Here is a 23,419-nt window from a genome sequence, read left to right as displayed (position 1 = left end):
ACCTCCATTGACCTTAGGCGACAAAGCAGCAGAGAAAACCTCCCTCACACAAAACCTGCGGTGCCTCAGAGCCAATGCATGCAGTATTTTATCATACGCTTATTTCACTTTAAACGGAGCAGGATTCTGTTGTTGCGTGTACCTTTTTGAGGATAAATAGCCGGTTTGAAACTGTAGCAGAGACATTTGGTCCAACTCTTTTCCCTCCAGCAGCCCGATTCGCAGATCACCACCCCGGGAACAACTAAGCGGTAAGTGGCTCAGACTTAAATAATAATCGACACTTATAGTTATCAAATACCCTTTAACTTTTTTTTTTTCTTTTTTTTTTTCTTGTCTGAAAAGATAGGCTACATCTGCGATTCGACCCTCAACAATAAACGTTTAGTTCTTTGTTTCTTGTTTACAGAAACAAAGAACTAAGCTAAGGTATTTTACTGTCTGTTTTTTTATACGAGTGCATTATACAACATCATGCCTTTTACTGTGGTTTATTCATAAATAAAGTGTATTTATTATTAGCATCATCCCTGTAAACCTACACTAGTTGCCAGAGCAGGATCAGGTGCCTTTTCCCACGCTGCTCTGTCACAGTGATGTACGGTTCAAGTCAAGTTTCTTTATCAAGTACACAATGATAACGCATGCAGTAGTTATTAAATGTAGGCTAATGTTGGAAATGTATTTGGGTCATTCCTCATAAAAGGTGCCTTTTTGTTTCTCGCATGTGAACAATGACCACGCGTGATATTTCCTAACACACCACCAACAACAACAAAAGTACAGTAGGTTTCTTTGTGTGTTGTGTGTTCAAGGTTACCGTCATAACCCATCCTTACTAAAATGTCGTATTTTTTTATCACTTTCTCCTATATTCTGTTTGATTTCTTATATAGTCACCCCCTTAAACCATCATTTTTGTATAAACAATTGATTATTGAAAAAGCTGGATATTTGATGGATATTTGGTAATGACTAAATTAGCTGTAATTATATATATATATATATATATATATATATATATATATATATATATATATATATATATATATATATATATATATATATATATATAATTCTATCAGAAAATACAAAACCAATTGTGCAATCAGCAACATTAAAAAACTAACAGGGGTGATAGTTTTATAGCTAATTTAGTATATATATATATATATATATATATATATATATATATATATATATATATATATATATATATATATATAACTTTAATGTTTAGCAATTAAATATACTTTCAAAAATCACAAAAGGCCCCCATTTCATGTAATGACCCAGTTTCTGCAGGCTCCACAGAAGAATACAGAGATAAAATCACAGATATAAGATAGGAGTTAAAAGTTAGAAAGTGAACATACAGCATATATATATAAATAAATACAAGTATATAGGCTACGATATATATGATGGACTTGATGTACAATATGATGGCTACTACAACATAAGGAATATCACTTTAAACATGCTATATGATAAACTACAGACTGCCTATTGAGAAAAAATTAATCCTCCTGAATTGTTTGCTTGAAAATTGCATAATGTTTATAGGGGCTTTCAATGTCTGGGTGCTTAACTTCATAAGTAGTGGTGAATGCAGATTAAACCATTTAATCCCATTTGTGACCAAAAATTATTTTGTCGAGTTTAAAGGTTCTAAAAAGAGTTGTTGTATTATACACAGTTATAAACTACAAATGAAACTGCAGGTTTTCTTGAATTTATTTAAACATTATTTTATCATTCCTTTTTTCCACAACTGATTTTTTTTTTTTACTTTATTTAAATTCCATTGGTTCTTATTGAGTAACATTTTAAGACAACGCATGCAGTTTGTTTCATTTAAGGAGACAAATACTTGTGCTGGGAAAATTTGGGGATTAAATGGGCATACTGTACATGGCTAGTTCTACAAGAGTTGCAATAAAGATAGTGGGTGGCTTTTCTAATCCTTTCTTGCTTTTCAGAAGCTCCAGAGACATGGGTTTAAGGATTGGATACATTTTTGTGGGAATGACTTAAGCCAAACCTGCATCTGATTCTTAATCAGTCTTCTGTTGTGGGATATAATGCTGGATTACTCAAAATGACTGAGTTGAATTATGCTTTCATAAGCGAAAACGGGAAGGAAGCGGATAAAACTTTGGACTGGAGCTGTATAGACTGGCATGCGAGGATAACGGTAAAAGGGACGGATGCACAGACTCAAACCCAATGTGTGCAAAGCGAGGACAAAGACACACAAACGGCTAGTCCTTTCTTAATGCGAATAGATTTAGGAAGGACTTCGTCCAGACTGAGGTATGGTTCCCTCACGGAGTCTGACGGCGTGCCCGCACATTTATTCCAGTTTGATAGACAAGCCCCGGCCCGCATCTCCACGTCCCCAACTCTGAGGAGGATGAGGAGTACGAGGATCTCCTACCGAGAACCAAGCAAGTTAGACAGTCCTTTAGGAGTGGAGTCTCCCACTCCGACGAGTCCCCTTTCTCAATTTTTCCGGCAGTCATCTCCACTGGCTGTTCAGTTGGATGGAGAGAGCGGGAACTTTGAATCTTCAATGATTCATGGGAAAATCCGATCACACAGATCAAAGACCCTTGACAATGGTGTCATTTGCAAGAGCAAAGAGTCTCGTGATTCAAAAGAGCCTGTTTCTGATGACAGTGAGTGCTCCACTGATGACAATGAGCAGGTATATGTCTTTAAAATTCTACAGGCTTTATATTCCTAACCCTATATATCTAAACAGTAAATATGAGAGACTTAACTGAAACATGGCAGTCTAGAATACTTACTTCTGATCAATAGCGCTAGTGTTCTGATATTTCCTCATATTTCCCATCGTCCATAACATCTCTGTATATCAGACTGCTTATTCAGGTAAAAAAACACTGTAACTTTCATGCTTGGTATTACTGTAATATTGTTGCAGTCAGTGTTTTAGGGCCATTTGTTTAGTTTTTTAGCAAAAGCATTAAGGTTAATATAAAGGTAAAATGATCAATTATACACTTAATTAATCTCAAACGTATTTATTTGTTTATAGTGTCGATGATAGATTTTAGTAATATTTTAAATGAGCTTTTATTTAATTTTTTTGTTTAGTTTTGTATAAGTTTTAGTAGTTTTAGTGCATCAACTTAAACTTATTTCAGTTACTTCTCATTTTTGTTTAGTTTAGGTTTTTTTCGTTTAGATTTTCATAATTTTTTTTGCTTTATTTAAATTAACAATATGTTTTTAATAGGCTTAGTTTTAGTTAATGATAATAACCCTGGTCCTGATCACCCTGTCAGACTTTATTTGATTTTCTGGCTGTACATTATCCTTTTCTAAATGGATGATAATAAGTTTCATATGATATGTCTTTTTTTCATGCCTGTAAATCAAATTGCAAGAGTCTTTCCGCTCTTATCAAAGAAAGCCTCTTGTCTCTTGTCTCATTCCTCTTCGACCTCCTGAGGTAGTAGTTCACAATAAGAGCTTTTGACAGCAATTGAATCAGTAGTTTCATGCATTGTCAGCTTCAGACCTCTCCTCTGATGAAGCTCCTTTCAGCGCATTCAGCAATCACCAAATAATGGAAGGGTCAGTGAAGAATCAAAAGTATAAAAGGAAAGCCCCATTCACCCCTCTCACACATTCATCCAAGCATTTCCACAATGGAGTGAGATATCTGTAGATGTGAGAACTTTAGGGTTCTTTAACCCGCACCAGTTGTATGATGAGATCCTTTGAAATTGATATTATGCAGCTGATGACTTAGAAATGACTAGTGTTTAAAGTACTTTGCTCACGTTTTGTTGTATCTGCTTTTGATTACAGGTCAAGGATCCCTGTCATAAAAGGTAGGTGAGCTGTTTCTATCTAATGTTTTGCATAAACCGTCCCCACCCGAGTCATATTTGCATGTGAACCGTAATTTTGCCCTTAGTGTGTATGGTCACTTTGTTCTGTGTCAAACCAGCATTTTCTTGTTCACTTAAACTACCCGGCCGATTCTTGTTGCTCAACATCTCTCATTTGAAAAGTTGTTTCATTAATCCAGGAATTTGTTTGTGTGTGGGGTAATGAGGCTAAAGCAGGACACTTTTTCAGTAGAGCGCCACCATGCTGGCGCAGGGGGTGTTGGGATAGAGGGAAGTTCTTTGTTCATTGTATTGCCGCTTTGTTAGCTGCACATGAACTTTTAATGGAGAGTTATTAGAGTTCCATCATTCGGCCCTGTACGGGCCAGACAAACTCTCATTAGTGACGCTTTTCCCCCTGTCGGGCCCACTCTGCTTGGGCCACGGTCGTCTTTTCAGCGGTGGATAATTAGGCAGCTATTGTGGCCTTAATTACAGTATGGCACCGTCTGATTGCAGTGCTCATCCCTGGACGGCGATTGGACGGGACAGTTATGTTAAGGGGGCATCTTTATTCCGTGGAGGTGCGAGGACAATGCTCCCTTCTTTGTGGTCGTGCTGGGGCAGGGATAGTCGGCATAGAGGGCTGCTTCATTCTAGGATTGCCTCTAGATAACAAGCCATTAGCAGTGACCTGTTTTTAATGTCGGTAAAAAGGAGATGCAATGAGTGACTTTTTACTGGTAGGGTTCAATATACTGGCATCTGTGTTTCTGTTTGCACTTGCAAAGGAGAAGTTGGAAGTGTAAAAAGCGAACACATAGGTTTAAAAAAAAAAAAAAGTATAAAGTTAAAAAGGAAGTATTTGATGGGTTCATTGTGCCAGGGACCGTGAAAATGGGTGTTCACTTTATAATGCTGAAGAATTCATATCTCATAACACTTTATATGAGTCAAGTGTTTATTGGTATATGATCCCAGATTCACTGTGATGAAAACGGAAAGACTGATATAGTATCTGCAGTTGTTATTGTATTCAGTTGGGATTCTTGTTATGTTGGTTTGGCAAACTCAAGCAATGGACATCAATCTAGGCATCCATCTATCCATCCAAACAATGGTGTACTAACTTCTTTCATGACAGATTTATTTAACATACAGTCAATAAGGAAAACTAATGGTTAAGTAAAAAATATAATGGATATGTAATATAGTGCACCTATTTATTAAAATGCCCCTCTTTAGAATCCATCCATCCATATCTCTCTGTCTGGCTTTTAAATTTCTAGGCCTTCACATTTCAGTTAAAGATTTGTAAAGCCTACAGTCAAAGTTTGCCTTGATCAACCTTTGTCTTTTACTTTAATGTTGTAGTAAAACAGATTTGTTTTTATTTCATGGATGGAAGGTATGATTTTCTCTTACTTCCAAGCTCTTATTGCTCCCCCATACCTGCATTTGAAGATGTAAGTAAGCCCCTGTAAACTGTTTATTGACACACACCACATCATTGAGTCTCTTTACAGATGGATAGGCACAAAGCTGAGAGTGACTCAAACAAAAACCAGACTATCGAGTTGTGTGTGAAAACAGTCATAGCCATGCCTAAAAGCCCTTAGGATTTTATGTCAAAATGTGACAGGGAAACTGAAGCAGAGCAGAAAAAAAAAACAGAAATTCACTGTACGGAACTATATTCATGTTTAATATAGTGATTATAAACTATAATGATGATTAAACAGTATAGGGAACTGCACAAGAGCAGAAATGTGTCCTTCTCTACATTGTTTGCAGTCCACCATATAAATGAGCTTATTACATGTTTGTTTTCTCAACAAAACCATTTGATTTGATTAATAATGACTTCGCTCCTACTGCCGCAGGCTAAAAATCAGGGTGCTGACTTCCCACCCCTGCTGCTGCTCTTTGTTCTCAACCAGTCAATATAATAATCTGTATCTTCCGATATATCCCACTGCTCAGTTGTCCGTTGACAGACCTATAAATCCATGCGATGGTGTGCAGGTACAGCTGTTACATGGAATGGTTTCGTTAGTCGTCTTTGCAAACGCAGTTCCGGCCACCTAATACTAGCAAGGCATGTTAGAAATGTGAACATGGAATTCTTTGATTTCCTGCTAAAGCAAATCTGGTTTGAAATTTCAAGTTTAGCACACGGCTTGGCTCTGCATAAAGAGATTACTACAGCGCATTGGCCAAGGTTTATCAAACCTTCTCGGATTAATTTAGTGAAATCATTGTTTTCCGAGGTCTAAGGAGCTATTGTGCTATTCTGGACTGGATAGAGGTTAAATTAATTTGGCGGAATTGCATTTCACATGCAAATCTACCCTCGTGGTGAACTTGTAGAAAGTGTCGTTATACAAATGCAAAGCAAATAAATGTTCAATGCGATGCTCTGTGGTTAACCAACATTATTTCAGTACACATCCATCATGCATACATTTACTTTGAAAGACTGGCTGCCTCAAGGGCTGGAATGTCCTCCGAACTCACCTGTTCTCTTCTGGTTCGCTTTTTCTCAGGCTGCAGGAGAGGAGGCGGAGCTCCGTGGTTGTGAGTCTTCCTGGATTGGATGTTTCTCCTGGAGATTTGTTTGTGTCCAATGGCGCTGCTGATATTTTAAATAAATCAGACTATTCAGGTTAGTCATGACTCAGGGTTTGACATGAATTGCTAACATTTACTAACCTATAGCCTATTGACACTCACAGAATTTAATATTAAAGAAAGAATAATAACACATTCTCCAAATTGCAATATACTTGTATGTTTTGCTCTGTATAAAGTTAAGCATTTTGGTAACACTTTACAATAAGGTTAATTTGTTAACTACCTAAGAATGAACAATACTTCTACATAATTTATTCATCTTAGTTCATATTAATTTCAAAATGTACTAATCTCAATCTTTAAAATCAAAGGTTGTATTTGTTAACATTAGTTAATGCACTGTGAAGTAACATGAACAAACAATGAACAGCTGTATTTTTATTAACTAACATTAACAAAGATTAATAAATACAGTATCAAATGTATTGCTCATTGTTAGTTCATGTTAGTTAATACATTAACTAATGTTAACTAATGAACCTTATTGTAAAGTGTTACCAGCATTTTATTATTGCATTTTTTACAGACACTAAGAAATCAAAGTGGCCCTTCTTGAGGCGTAGCACAGTAAGTTCCCGTATTTTAACGTTTCAATAATCTCTCCCATGAAGTTTTGATCTAATGCCAGTTCTGTGGTTGGTGCCATCTGCAGATACTCTATTGTAATTTTTCAGATGCTTCGTGTCATTCGGATGATGTCTAGCACATAGTGTTCACTGACCCGTTTTGAGCTACATCAGATTTGAATGCATGCACACCTTCCACCCAATCAATTCAATTAACAGTAAACAACAACAAAACGGGCCTGTCTAACAGAGCTCGAACATGTCCTGCTATCTAATCTGCTCCACAGTTTGTGCTCAAACACAAAGAGACCTGTTGAGGGCCGGGCAGTGTGATGTTGAGTAAATGTGAGTGGTGTTTTCCAACAGACAAAAGGAAAGACTTGCAGCGTAGCCGACATTGACAAGTGTCTGGCTGGCGTTCAGGTCCAGGAATGGAGAGACACAGACTTTCAGACATTTAAGGTAAAAAAAAATCTGTTGATTTTGACCACCTGAGATGAGCTTTAGAGCACCTTCGTTTTTTATGCATGGCACCTTGTTATTATTAAGTCAAGACATCCATGTGTAAAAATGTTGTGAGTTCTCTTCTGACTTTATATCTTTATTTCTTCATGAAAAATATTTTTGCCTGTGGTGTCTTGGCCTAAGGAGCCAAATTTCTCTCTCTTCTTTCAGGATATGTCTTTGGAGGACTTTTTGAGCGGTCGCTCTGAACTGGAAGCAGCGGAGAATCCAAAAACCTACCGAAAACAGGAGGCCATTTGGGAGCTTTTCACCAGTGAATGTGTCTACTTCCTTGATCAGCTTATGGTTTTAAAAGAGGTGTGAACATGATGCCTTTAGTATTATGGAATGGCATGTCCTCCAGTGAAAGAGACAAATACAGTTTTTATCGTACTTTATATTGCATGGTTCCAGTGAAATTTACCAGTGAACTACAAGCTAACACAAATAGTCTGGTGCCAACCAACCATTTCGTCACTCTGTAGGAATAGAGCTTAAATGTGCTTGCCTTTGTTCTGCGTATAGGTGTTTCTGACCACACTAACAGACCTGCAGATGAGAGAGTGTCTACTGGACATTGACTCCTGGAGGCTCTTTGCGAATCTCAATGAGCTTTGTCTGGTAAGACTTCAATGAGTTTGGTGGAAAATTGTAACAGGAAATTTAACAACTGCAGTTTTGTGACTAGTCTGGTTTATAATATGAAATATTGTTCTTAGTTCTCTTTTGTTTCGTACTATATTTCAGGTTAGCTTCGGCTTCCTTACAAGTCTCTTGCGTGTCATTAAGGAAATGTGGGCCAGTCCAGACAACAATAGTACTCAATCTCTGCATGAACTCCTTAGAAAGGTAGGATACCATAGGTTGATATATATGTGTGTGTGTGTGTGTGTGTACTACCATTCAAAGGTGTTTTTTGAAAGATGTCTCTTATGATTTATTTGATCAAAAATAGAGTAAAAACAGTGATACTGTGAACTTTTATTTAAACTGTTTTATATTTAATATATTTTTAAAATGTAATTTATTCCTGTGTTGGAAAAGCTGAATTTTCAGCATCATTACTTGAGTTTTCAGTGTCACATGATCCTTCAGAAATCATTCTAATATGCTGATATTTTTGTGGATTTTTTGATAAATTTAAAGTTTTAAAGAACAGCATGTATTTGAAGTAGAAATCTTGGTCACACTTTAGTTTAGAGTCCTTTTCTCACTAGTGACTAACTATTAACTATGACATTTGCCTCAGTAAACTCCTAATTACTGCTTATTAAAGGTTAGTAAGGTAGTTTAGGTATGGGGTAGGATTAAGGGATGTAGAAATGGTCATGCAGAACCAGGCATTAATATGTGCTTTATAAGTACTAATAAACAGCCAATGTCCTGGTAATGTGCATGCTAATAAGCAACTAGTTAATAGTGATAATTGAACCCTGAACTAAAGTGTGACCGAAATCTTTAACAATGTAAAAGTGTTTACATACAAAATAACTCCAACAATCTAAAATAAAAAATGCTCATTGAAATGGAAAGACACGGTCAGTGACCTTTAAACATAATGTATAACTGCTGTGTTGTGCTTACATAATGTATTATTATGTTAGACATTAAGCAAATGATTGTTTTAGAAAACAAAAAAACTGAACACCGCTAATCTTTTGTTCCGTTTGCTAAAAGATAACAGAACTTTTTCTCTATTGTTCTCTTCTGATCACTCTCCCTTATTGACTGTTGACTTTACAGGCGTTTGGTGAGAGCATTTGCCATTGTCTACAGAAATACTGCCTGAATTACAGTACGGCCATCTTTTATCTGGACAGCCTGAAGCTCAGGGAGGACTTTGGCTCTTTCGTGAAGGTAACCGTGGCAGGCAAGATTTGATATGGTAAATCAGGGCTTGGTCTCAATGTACTGACAAGATCTAGGGAACAGGGCAAATGTTCCCACACGAGGTTCAGGCCACTGCAGGGTATTGTCAGGGACCGTTGCTTCTCACGCAGGAACATTGAACATTGAAAAACTGTTGACTCTGCTACTCTGCTACTCTTACACCATCAGCTGTCTCCACATCAATTTTGGCCTGTCGCTTCTTGCCTTTCCACTTGCACACAGGGGATCTGATTTGTCAGTATTATATTCATGACAAGAAGTAGGCTACAGTATTATCAAAAATGTGCCAATATTGTGCTTTTTTAGATATGACCTTTTATGTTATGTTTAATATAGCTGTTTATGAATGTTAAAGGTCTGCAAAAAGATTTTTCAAAGAGTTATTGGCTGCATCCAAAAACTTAAAAATGCTCTATTTCAGGGTAGGAAGGCATCAAGGCACGTCTGAATCCAATGTTAGCTTCACTTCTCCTGAGATACCTTCATCTGATCGATTTTTTTTTCAGGGAAGCATAGATGTATTCTTCACTGCTTTTGATATCCCACAATCCTATGCGTTCCATTTGGTGACAGTTGAGCTAGAAAAAGAAAGATTGGTCAGTCAGTTGTGGCTGGTCGGTTTGTGTAAATGTACGTTTTTGACCAACGTTTTCCACTTCTGATGTCGTTTCTAGCGAGAAATTACTACTGTAGTAATTAAATATTTGTTTAGTTCTCACCAAAGCTCTCTCTATTTTGCTGTAGATCATTAAACTGTTACGCTGCCTCAGTAGTCTGTCTGAAATCAGTTTCGTAAGGTACCTTCTTGCGCAAACGCTGCCTGCAAAGTCATTCCCCAAGTTTTCGTATGCAACCATTATTTCCCAAAAGAAAGAATCGATTATAATCTGCCTGAATCGTGTCATCAATAATTCCAGTCTTACTTCCTGCATGAACTTACAATACGTTTGCCTGACAACAACATCTACTCAGGGCTGCCAACTTTCACGCAGTTAACACTGTTCTCACTCTCTCACGCCACACATCCATTTTCTAACGCATTGAAAAATCGTGACGCAAAGAGGACACTGACAGAGAAAGACAAGACAGAGCAGGTTACTTTTGATTTGAAACAAAGTCTAAGCTTTCAAATTCTGTCACTTTTATTTTGAAATTCAAATATTAAATAACGTTTTGGTACTCTTAAATGTAAGTGGCATCAGTTCAAGTGGCATCTGTGTTCCTCTTTATTACACTGTAACAAATTATATGATCAATAAGTTATAACAACACGTTTTTACATTGCTTTAACTCATCAAAATAAGTTAAGCAATTTTCAACTTTTTTTATAAGTAATACAAGATTCAACTCATTTTTTTAAGTCAGTTTAATGTCATTTAATTTGAAATAACTTAAAGGGGTGGTATAATGCCATTTTCACAAGATGTAAAATAAATCTTTGATGTCCCCAGAGTGTGTATGTGAAGTTTTACCTCAAAATACCCCACAGATATTTTTATATAGCATTTTAAAATTGTCAATTTTTGAGGGTGAGCAAAAACACACCGTTTTGTGTCTGTTCCTTTAAATGTAAATGAGCTGCTGCTCCCAGCACAGGGGGCGGAGCTTCAAGAGCTTGCACTCACACAGACATGAACTGAAAATTTCAAAAACTTAGCCTTTTATGTTCAAACCGGAGTCAGACAATGATGGAGAGACTCGAGAAGAAAGTGACAACATGTAGAAGCAACAGTACATTTCTGAATGGTTAGTTGATGAATTTATGTAGCTTATGTGTAGTTATCTTCTAGTCATTGATTAGCATATTCTGTCTTGATAATCTATAAATCGTGTTCCCGGTAAATTTTAGGGTTGGTGATGTCACTAACCTGGGAGGAATGTCGTGTAGTCCAATGTACATTTTTTACAATGTACTAGTTAAAAGTAAATAAACACGAATGAACATTAGAAGGTATGTTGAAAGTACAACTTACAGAAATGTGTCATGTCTCATGTAATCTATCTAATCTATCTCATGAAATCATCAGAGAGACCGAATCCTTTATTGAAACGTTTCAGACACTGTGAGAAATATTATGAGATAAATAAAGTGTTATTTTACCTTGGATGCATGCAAGCCTATTGTAGGAGACCTCCAAAACAAAATTAAGAGCCTTTTTTGTAAAATATTTCTTCCCATCCTTCACTCTTTCTCTCATCCAGTGGTGTGAACGTAACGAGCAGTGCCGCAGACTGCATTTAAAGGATCTTCTGGTGATTCCTCTGCAGAGGTTTACACGGTACCCTCTGCTGTTGAAGAACATTGGGAAGAGGAGTTGCTCCGAGGCCGAGGAGAACACCATACAGAGCATCGTGGATCTTGTTGACAGAGCCATCTGTAAGTCAATGGCATTAATGTGACAGTTCAAAGTACGGATGCACGATATGAAAATTCATGCCAATACCAATAAGCTGAAAATTATTTTCATGTTATGGCTGATAACTGATAAATGGCGGATATTAAAAAAAGTAATACTATTTTGTCTAAATAAATTACAAATAAAACACTAAATGCTGAAATTAAGTGAATAAAAGTGAATTTAGTTACGTGAAAAATTTATATTAATTTTGAGATTTACTAAATATTACTTTTAGAAGTTGTTAAATTAGTGTTTAAAAAAAAAATACTTTTAAGTGATATTTAAATGTTATACTATTTTGTCTGAATAAATGTAGCCATCACAAAATTATAATGTACTACAGGAAGAAAATGTGTGAACATTTAAGATGACCGTGAGCATGCATTATTAAATATCCATTATCAACCCGAACCAAAAAAATAAAAACTTCAAAAACACATGTTTTTTAAGCAGTACTTATGTGGGAGAAAGACAAAATAGTTTTCTTTGTTCCTCATATGCAGATGCTTTGATCTGGTTTGTGTAAAACGCTCTTGTCAAACCAGGAATTAGAAGCTGTGAAAGGTGACTTTTCCTGTTTTCATAGAGAAGATGTTTGTGAGGTTTGTTGTGACAGCCGCCATGAGAAAAGATATGCAGAGTGACAGCTGCAAAATCAGTGTGAAAGACACAGCTGCCATGTTTTAGTTAGTCATGAAAACCTGATATGCCCAGTTATCTTTTCTGAAGCATTGCACACCTTGTCATAAATCCATTATGTTTTTATCAAGTACCCTGTTTTGATAAGGAAATGAGATAAATACACACTCTGTGTTTTCATGCATTCATGTTTGCCCTTCCATCTGTTAAAATATTTGCATTTTAATGTTTGTTTGTTTTTTATTTAAAAAAGTATATATATATTAATAAAAATAGTTTTTGTTTATATAAAATAGATTCATTTAAATATATAATTTACTAAGACAAACTTGTTGATGGTAATGACCATGTGGTAGAGATACAAGATTTTGCTGTTGACACACAACAAAGTCTGGTCCTATATTTAGTCATTTTAAAAGACAAAAATTTTTTTCTTATTTTGAAACAAATAACCCACTAACTGACTATGTGTGATGATATATGTATTTCACTTTCAACATAAAAATGCAGTGAAATTTATGGAAGCTTGTTTCTGTCACAGAATAAAATAAAATAAAGGTAATTGCAATTTTTTATCTCATCATTTTCTCACTTTTCTTGCAATTGTGAGCTTATATCTCACAATTCTGACTTTTTTCTCGCAATTGTGAGGTTATATCTCACAATTCTGACTTTTTTCTCACAATTGTGAGCTTATATCTCACAATTCTGACTTTTTTCTCGCAATTGTGAGGTTATATCTCATAATTCTGACTTTTTTCTCACAATTGTGAGGTTATATCTCACAATTCTGACTTTTTTCTCGCAATTGTGAGTTTATATCTCATAATTCTGACTTTTTTCTCGCAATTGTGAGGTTATATCTCACAATTCTGACTTTTTTCTCGCAATTGTGAGTTTATATCTCACAATTCTGACTTTTCTCAGAATTGTGAAATATAAACTCGCAATTGGGAGAAAACCAGTCTGAATTGTGAGTTAAAAAGTCGCAATTACCTTTCAGTAATATTCTGTACGATGTTTGTTGTGATGGTAATGATTGCATTTGACTTGTTGACCTGCTTCAGGACTGATTTATGGCTAGACAAGCATGAAATGAATAATAGGTTAATCTTCTATACAACAACGTCCCAAGATGGGAGCAGCTCATTTCAACACACATAATGACACAGTTTAGCCAATATAAGGGTGTGTGTTCAACTCTTCCTGGTGACTTTCAGTTGTCTGATGGGTGTGGGGTTCAAACAACATGAACGTTCGTCATTGTTGATGAAAGAGCCTTTACTTGGAACGCAATGGGAAGAATCTAGAATTTAAATAAAGTCGATCATCTCCAACTGAACAAACAAAAACAGGATCTGTGGTTGTATAAAAGCAGTAATGTTTGTTTTGGGGAGGTGTGGATTAATGCACTGAACCTTTCAAAGCCAACCACCTTTGTGTGGGCTGATGAGACAATAAGTTACCCACCCAAATCTCTTTCTCTTTCTGTCTCTGTACAGATGATCTTGAAGGAAAAGTAAAGTGGTTGGACAACTACCAGAAGGTGAAACAGCTGAAGGAATCTCTAGTGTGGCTTCCTGTGTGGGAGCGAGACAAGAGGGCGCATGTTCCTGAGGTCTGTCAAAATCTGTCTCTATAACACACGTTATACTTAAAGGCACAGTATGTAAGTTTCGCTGCTAGAGGTCGCTTGTTTAAAACAATAACAAAGGCGTAGCTTGATGACGTCGTGAATGAGCGTGGAATCATGGGAGTTTTCGTCTTCCTCCACAGCTGATGGAAAACAATGGTGGGCGGGGCAGAGAGCCTTGGAAATTTTACGTTGCTGTTTTTATTATTCTTATATGCCGCAGTTGGTTGCTGCCGCTCCTTTCGTTGTATATTTTACGATTAAAGTTTCGTTTAACGTCTGCCTCCTTCCTTGAACTTTGTTACAGTTACGTTTGATCACTTAAATTCACATTATTTTATTTCATTCTAATGAAACAGCCGCAAGTGCTGAATTATTACTCACACAGGTCACTTTATTTGACGAAATAAAATTGTGGGGTAACGCAGCGTTGTTTTAAATTTAAATTGCTAATTTCTCTGGATTTAAACATTGCTGGAAACATTTGGAATAGTGCAAGTACTCAAGTCAACAAAATATATTTTACAAAATAACATTGTTCTAGTGGTTTTTGGATATTTGAATCCAAAAATCTTACATATTGTGCCTTTAATAATGCCCGCATTTAAAGAGATTTAACGGCTGTGCATGTTTGATCCTTCTCAGAATCTGAAGCACTTGCTAAAATCTGTAACCCTGGAGAACCTGGTGTCTCACCGTAGTCTTCTGCACGATGGGAAGCTCGTTCTCATAGGTCGGATGGCTGAGTTTTTCTCATTGGTGAAACTTGTGCATTTAGGATGGTTGTGTGGTGTGAACTTACATTATTTCTTCTTTTGCACATAGAAAATGCAAAGTTGCATGAGGTCTACCTACTTCTCTTTGACGAATTCCTTCTAATCACGAAGATCAAGCGCAGCAAAAAGGTGCGGTTATGTATGATTTGTAAGCGTGACTGTTTGGTGTTATTACTGTAAAATGCCTAGCAGCCATGCCTCTATTGACATAAATCAAAGCATGGGTGATGCGTACGAGCGTGTGACGGTAATGTGAAAATAGATTTGTTGATTCTGTCTGGGAGTGATTATTGATTCAAGCCATTGCTCCCTTTTACACGCTAAGGTTGAATAGAGATCAGTGGATTGTGACAGATCATAATATTATACTGACTACTGTAAATGCAGATTAAAAGTTGAATATATTTATATAAATGTATTTTATCTTTTTTATGAGATGTATCACAATGATACAAAAGAATCTTAAAAGCTTATTTTGCAAGTTAATATACAGGTTATAGGACTAAAATGCTGAAAAGTCAACATGAAATCAAATAATTAACCCATTTACTTTTTATATTATATACACTACCGTTTAAAGGGATACTCCACTTTTTTTGGAAATAGGCTCATTTTACAACTCCCCCAGAGTTAAACAGTTGAGTTTTACCGTTTTAGCCGATCTCCGGGTCTGGCGGTACCACTTTTAGCATAGCTTAGCATAGATCATTGAATCGGACAGGACCATTAGCATCTCTCTCAAAAAAATGACCAAAGAGTTTCGATATTTTTACTATTTAAAACTTGACTCTTCTGTAGTTACATCGTGTACTAAGACCGACGGAAAATGAAAAGTTGTGATTTTCTAGGCTGATATGGCTAGGAACTATACTCTCATTCCTGCGTAATAACAGAGAACGTCTAATGAGGGGAGAACTGCCACTCAATAAACTTCCGGTTGCAGTTCCACTCTTACTCCATATGAGGGCGCTCACATGACGAGTGCAGAATGAATGGAGGTCTATGGAGCTATACCGCTCAAAATCCACTTTTCTTAGGATATCATTTTTTGTCTAGTAATTTGAATGTTGTTTTCGAAAGGGGATGCAAAGAAATTACACATTGCTTGGTGTTTTTGCTTTAAAAAGTCTTTCAAAATGTCAATGACGTCAGAATGCTGACGTCATTAGCAGAATGCTAGCGTGGTATGGGCAACAACAACTCAACCTGTAAGAAATTGAAAAGAAATAAGTACTCGTTCATTCAACTTTCGATCTATAACCCGTGTTGAACTTGCAAAACCTACAATCAAATCTGAGATTTCTCAACGGCAATCGGGTGAGGGAGACAAATTTAGCCGTCTAGCCCCATTGACTCCCATTCATTTTGCACTCATGGCGAGCGCCCCCAGTGGAACTCTAATTGGAACTACAACCAATAGGACTTAATAGGGCGTTGGAGTGAACAGGCTTTCCGTAGACGGGCTTTGGTAATAATCAAGAAACTTTGCTGCTGCCTGAAAATAGGTCTAATAGGTTAGACAAACTTAGTCCCGGTCACGTTGGAAGTTACTGAGCTGGGGACTATTTTCAGTCGCTGCGTCATATCATTACGCCTGCTGGACTCATGGTACGGCAGCAACGTTTCTTGATTATTACGCAGGAATGAGAGTATAGTTCCTAGCCATATCAGCCTAGAAAATCGCAACTTTTCATTTTCCGTCATTTTCCGTCGGAGTTTGGCTGAATGGATTCGAAAACAGTAAGACTCAACTGTTTAACTCTGGGGGAGTTGTAAAATGAGCCTGTTTCCCAAAAAAGTGGAGTATCCCTTTAAAGGTTTGGGGTTAGTAAGATATATATTTTTAAGAAATTAATATTTTTATTCAGCAATGATGCATTAAATTGATCAAATACTTTACATCGTTGCATAAAATTATATTTTAAATATATACAGATCTTTTCTACTTTCTGTTCAGCAAAGTATCTGAAGAAAACTTTATATTAAGCAGCATGACTGTTTTCAACTTTTTTAATCATAAGAATTGTTTCTTGAGCACCAAATCAGCATATTAGAATGATTTCTGAAGGATCATGTGATGTTGTAATGATGCTGAAAATTCAGCTTTGCCATTACAGGAATAAATTACATTTTAAAGGGCTAGTTCACCCAAAAATGAAAATGCTGTCCTCATTTATTCACCCTCATGTTGTTCCAAACCTGTATGACTTTCTTTCTTCTGCTGAACACAAAAGAAGATATTTTGAAGAAAGTCGGTAACCAAACGACTGATGGACCCCATTGACTTCCATAGTAGGAAAAAAAAATACTATGGAAGTCAATGGGGACTAGCAACTGTTTAATTACCAACCTTCTTTAAAATATCTTCTTTTGTGTTCAGCAGAAGAAAGGAAATCAGACAGGTTTGGAACAACATGAGGGTGAGTAAATGATGACAGCATTTTCATTTTTGGGTGAACTATCCCTTTAAAATATATAAAGGTAGAAAACATTTATTTTAAATTGTAAATATATTCCACAGTATTACTGTATTTTGTTTATTCAAATAAAAGCAGTCTTGATGAGCATAAGAGACTTCTTTCAAAAACATTTAAAAAATCTTACAGACCCAAAACTTTTGAACAGTATTAGTGTACATTTCCCTGGAGTTATTTGGGGCTTTTACTGAAATAAACTGAATAATATAGTTTCATTATACTGTAAATGTAATACATTTAGTTTTTTCTAAAATCTTACCAATAGTTATACTGTATATATATTGCATGATTTTAATTACATTTAATATCAGTTAACGTTAATGTATATTTAAATAATGCAGCTTCCTGGTTTGAAAGAAAGAAAAAGAAAAGTCCAATTCCATCCCACATTTATTTGAACTTTTTTGGGAAATACAGCACAATACAGACGTAAAATGGGTTAACAAGTATTTTTATGTTGCCTTTAAGTACAAGTTACAATTCGTCTATTTGAGAATGGCCAAACTCTTAAACAGCTATTATTTTAGGTTTTTACATTATTTTACATTGTTATTTTAGGCTTGTGTGTTTTATGTTGTAGAAGTCTGGCGTAGTGGAGTCGAACCCCCTGCGTCCGGCTGCGGGCCAAGAGCTTGAGCTCTTATTGCAGGAGGGCTGTAGTTTCACTGTCCAGGACCAGCCCATCTCTCTGGACCGCCTACAGTTAAAGAACATAGACCAGATCAATGCCACAGGTGTTGACGTCACACACATACACATGCCATGACACATTCTTTGGATTACGGTCATGTTGCAGTTGTTTAGAGCAGTTATATAATCGCTTAGCAGTGCAGACATTTCCATTGAGTTCGAATCCATGTGATCAGCACTGATAATGATGTCGATACAAACACTGAAAGAGTGTTCACTGTTGTCTTTTGAATGTTTCAGCCTCTGGTCTGCCCAATTCATTCATAATAATGCACCAGAATCGTTACCAGCAATGCATTGGAGTCTTCATTCTACAAGCCCAGACTGAATCTATGAAGGTGAATAGAAGATTCTGCTTTTTTATGTTGAATTTCAACAGACACAGGCTTTGATTTCCACCCAACATTCCTAATTCGCAAGATCAACTAGTGCTGACGTGCCAAACATCATCAGGTTACTCAATATTAATGTCATATTTAAATGACATTACATTGAATGTTCTTAGCAGATGCTTTCTTAGAAATTACAACCGTTTTAATAATCACTTGTCATTCTGTCATCATTTACTCACCCTCAAGTTGTTCCAAACCTGTATGAGTTTCTTTCTTCTGTTGAACACAGAAGAAGATAACACAAACAAACAAGGTACATTATCAAATCTCTGAATATGACCGCAATTGTTCAGCCTGAGGTTGACAGTTGACGGTAGCCATTGACTTCCATAGTATATATATTTTTTCTACTAAGAAAGTCAATGGCTACTGTCAACTGTCTGATTACCAACATTCTTCAAAATATGTTAGTTTCTTTTGTGTTCAACATAGGAAAAAAATTCATACGGATTTAGAACGACTTGAGGGTGAGTAAATTATGACAAAATTGTCATTTTTGTGTGAACTACACTCACCTACAGTAAAGGATTATTAGGAACACCTGTTCAATTTCTCATTAATGCAATTATCTAATCAACCAATCACATGGCAGTTGCTTCAATGCATTTAGGGGTGTGGTCCTGGTCAAGACAATCTCCTGAACTCCAAACTGAATGTCAGAATGGGAAAGAAAGTGGGAAAAATTTAAGCAATTTTGAGCGTGGCATGGTTGTTGGTGCCAGACGGGCCAGTCTGAGTATTTCACAATCTGCTCAGTTACTGGGATTTTCACTCACAACCATTTCTAGGGTTTACAAAGAATGGTGTGAAAAGGGAAAAACATCCAGTATGCGGCAGTCCTGTGGGCGAAAATGCCTTGTTGATGCTAGAGGTCAGAGGAGAATGGGCCGACTGATTCAAGCTGATAGAAGAGCAACTTTGACTGAAATAACCACTCGTTACAACCGAGGTATGCAGCAAAGCATTTGTGAAGCCATAACACGCACAACCTTGAGGCGGATGGGCTACAACAGCAGAAGACCCCACCGGGTACCACTCATCTCCACTACAAATAGGAAAAAGAGGCTACAATTTGCACGAGCTCACCAAAATTGGACAGTTGAAGACTGGAAAAATGTTGCCTGGTCTGATGAGTCTCGATTTCTGTTGAGACATTCAGATGGTAGAGTCAGAATTTGGTGTAAACAGAATGAAAACATGGATCCATCATGCCTTGTTACCACTGTGCAGGCTGGTGGTGGTGGTGTAATGGTGTGGGGGATGTTTTCTTGGCACACTTTAGGCCTCTTAGTGCCAATTGGGCATCGTTTAAATGCCACGGCCTACCTGAGCATTGTTTCTGACCATGTCCATCCCTTTATGACCACCATGTACCCATCCTCTGATGGCTACTTCCAGCAGGATAATGCACCATGTCACAAAACTCGAATCATTTCAAATTGGTTTCTTGAACATGACAATGAGTTCACTGTACTAAAATGGCCCCCACAGTCACCAGATCTCAACCCAATAGAGCATCTTTGGGATGTGGTGGAACGGGAGCTTTGTGCCCTGGATGTGCATCCCACAAATCTCCATCAACTGCAAGATGCTATCCTATCAATATGGGCCAACATTTCTAAAGAATGCTTTCAGCACCTTGTTGAATCACTGCCACGTAGAATTAAGGCAGTTCTGAAGGCGAAAGGGGGTCAAACACAGTATTAGTATGGTGTTCCTAATAATCCTTTAGGTGAGTGTATACCTTTAAGATAAGTCAGTTTACTCAGCAACCATATTGAAGACTGTAGTAATGGCTGCTGAAAATTCAGCTTTGCCATCACAGGAATAAATTACATTTTAAAATATATTACAATAGAACAAATTTTATTTTAAATTGTAATAATATTTCACAATATTACTGTGTTTACTGTGTTTTTGTTTAAATAAATGCAGCAAAAAAATTGTCAAGGTTACATTTCAATAACATTTAAAATGAACAATGGTATTATAAATCATGCTAAAGATCTTATTCAGGCTGTATGTTATCTATGTTTCAGAAAGCGTGGGTGTCTGTGATTGAGGATGCCATCAATTCTCTGCTGAAGCAGGACTGTCAGCAGCCGCGGGTCAAGAACTCTTTTCTTTATCTGGAGTCTTCACAGATCTAATTTATACAGACTTTCTGTAGGACCTCCTCCAGAGTGCCAAAAGACCACTGCATTGCACAATGCATCTGAGAAATTCACCCAGAAATGAAAATTCTGTCATCATTTACTCGCCCTCATGTCGTTCCGAACCTTCCGTTTAACAGAACAGTACGGTGGGAACCGAGGCCGTCAAGCGTCTAAAAGGACAGAAATCACCTTTGAGTATTATGAAAGTCCTACATATGGCTCACATTGTGCTAAACATCTCCTTTTATATCCCAGAAAGAAAGTCATAGAGGTTTGGATCAACAATATTTGACAGTTAGGGTTGATTTTAAAGCAACATTAATTTAATCTTGTGTGTGTGTGCTAAAAATGGATAAACAGCACAGCTGTAACTGTGGTGACCCTGAGCAGTTTGAAGTTTCACAAGAGGAACCATTTTTCAATTCCCTTTTTGAATTTTTGGAGAACGAACAATGTTGCATGTTCCTGTCGCAAATAAAGATGCTGAATTTATGGACACGTTGTATTGTGGGAAAGTTAAAGGCTTAGATAAAGAACCCATGTAGATTGTAATACAGTGTTTGTAAGTTTGCAGTTGTTCACATTAGTATAAATTAAAATTTTCTTAAAAAAATTATTATGCTCTACATTGTGTTGGAAATAATTTCCATGTTTGACCATGAAAAATTAAATATTGTCAAGTTGTTTTTATACATTGTGAACAAAGTATTTAATTTACGAGTATTAACTACGGGTACGTTTACACGACAACGATCCTACTAAAAATGGAAACGTTTTTTCTTTGCATTTTTCATGTACAGACGACAACGTTGTCAAAATGATCCCCGTTTACTCGGATTCTCGAAAATGACTAAAAATGCTGCATTATGCTGCCAGGCCTGTAGGTGGCGATGTCACTTTGTAAAGAAACACTATAGACTGAACATGTAATGTAAAGCACGTGATGTCGCACTATTTAGGGGGGGATTTTCCTCCCAAAATGTATAAAAAGTTTTCCATTTTTAGTTGAAAAAAGTGTCGAGTAAACAGCACCTAAAACTAAAACTATTACTCTTTTTCAGTAATGGAAATAAAGCTGAAATAAACTAAGGGGAAGTTTACACCACACCATTTTCAACTAAAAATTTAAAAAACATTGCGTTTTGGACATCAATTTACACAACAACGGCATTTTGGGGGCCTAAAAAACCCCGCAAATTTTTCAAAGAACAATTAAGAGTCCGTTATCGTCTCTGTGTAAACTACAAAAATTTGTGAAAACAGTTACGTCATGCGTATTGCGTGTTCAGTCTCTTTAGTCGTTCTCGCGGATTCGTGTGAATGGGGATCGTTTCGATAATGTGGTCGTCTGTACACGAAAAGTACAGACTCGAGTACATTGTTGTCGTATAAATGTAGGCTACCATAAAATACAAATGTTCGATGAGAAACACCAACTTTCAGTTACACGTAGGCCTACACGCACACGTACGTCTGCAAGATGTCTGTTAAAGGGATAGTTCACTTTGAAATTAATTTTTGATATGTTTTAGCTTACCTCAAGGGCATCCAAGATGTAGGTGTCTTTGTTTCCGCAGTAGTTTCAATTTTTATATTTTTAGGTCAAACCGTTCTTGTCTGTCAGTCATATAATGCATGTCGATGGTCACTGGCTCAAAACACAAGCACAGAGTCCAAATTAAAACAATTCCCCATCGTCCAAATGAAACAATTCCCCATCATAAGTACACATTGATGGCCTAAGACACGAAACGAGCGGTTTGTGTGAGAAAACGAACAGTATTTATATCGTTGTTATCTCTTGAAAACAGCACACGTCCAAATGATCTGACGGCGCGGGCGGGTATAGATATATACATAGATGTCGCCTTGGCTACTGCAGTTCATTGGAACGAAACCGTAGCCAAGCGACATCTAGTGTATATATCTATACCCGCCCGCTGGCGGGTATAGATGTATACACTAGATGTCGCCTTCGCTACTGCAGTTCATTGGAACGAAACCGTATCCAAGGCGACATCTATGTATATATCTATACCCGCCCGCGCCGTCAGATCATTTGGACGTGTGCTGTTTTCAAGAGATAACAACGATATAAATACTGTTCGTTTTCTCACACAAACCGCTCGTTTCGTGTCTTAGGCCATCAATGTGTACTGATGGGGAATTGTTTCATTTGGACGTGGGGAATTGTTTTAATTTGGACTCTGTGCTTGTGTTTTGAGCCAGTGACCATAGACCTGCATTATATGACTGACAGACAAGAACGGGTTGACCTAAAAATATCAAAATTGAAACTACTGCGGAAACAAAGACACCTACATCTTGGATGCCCTTGAGGTAAGCTAAAACATATCAAAAATTAATTTCAAAGTGAACTATCCCTTTAAAGATCACTTAATCTGGAAAGCATCTGCTGTTTACAAACATCTAATAGACGTTTTCAAGATGGCAGTTTTACATACATTCTAAAACATTGTTTAAACGTCTATTTGACATCTGACAGGAAACGTCCTATAGACGTAGGCTATTGCAGATGAGCAAACACTCTAAAAAATACATCCAGATGTAAACAAGCACATCAAATAGACGTCTCCGAGATGTACGTACGTGTGCTATATGGGTTTAAGTACTAAGATTACTAAATTAAAATAAAAAATTAAAGCTATATAGAAATAGAAACAATAAAACTGACAAAAGCACATGACAAAATTACTTTTTTAAAATTAGAAAAAAAAGCTCATTCAAAATATTAATAAAGACTATAATAGTAAAATAACACTGCATGACACTGAAA

At 36.7% G+C, this 23,419-nt stretch overlaps 1 protein-coding gene across 1 annotated transcript; it reads left to right on the top strand.

Annotated features, from left to right (window-relative positions):
* plekhg7 (pleckstrin homology domain containing, family G (with RhoGef domain) member 7) lies at positions 1-21,311 on the top strand. Its single transcript, XM_084408566.1, has 17 exons — positions 1-251; positions 1,983-2,710; positions 3,844-3,866; positions 6,413-6,531; positions 7,027-7,067; positions 7,433-7,528; positions 7,742-7,888; positions 8,096-8,191; positions 8,318-8,419; positions 9,314-9,427; positions 11,663-11,837; positions 14,001-14,116; positions 14,777-14,864; positions 14,957-15,036; positions 17,965-18,118; positions 18,315-18,412; positions 20,506-21,311. Exons 2-17 carry the CDS (start codon positions 2,102-2,104, stop codon positions 20,614-20,616), a joined length of 2,169 nt encoding a protein of 722 aa, XP_084264692.1. The 5' UTR covers positions 1-251; positions 1,983-2,101; the 3' UTR covers positions 20,617-21,311.
* The last annotated feature ends 2,108 nt before the right edge of the window (positions 21,312-23,419 follow it).

Source organism: Rutilus rutilus, assembly GCF_951802725.1.
Source record: "Rutilus rutilus genome assembly, chromosome: 5".
Taxonomy (NCBI): domain Eukaryota; kingdom Metazoa; phylum Chordata; class Actinopteri; order Cypriniformes; family Leuciscidae; genus Rutilus; species Rutilus rutilus.
This window is presented reverse-complemented; position numbering and strand designations above follow the sequence as displayed.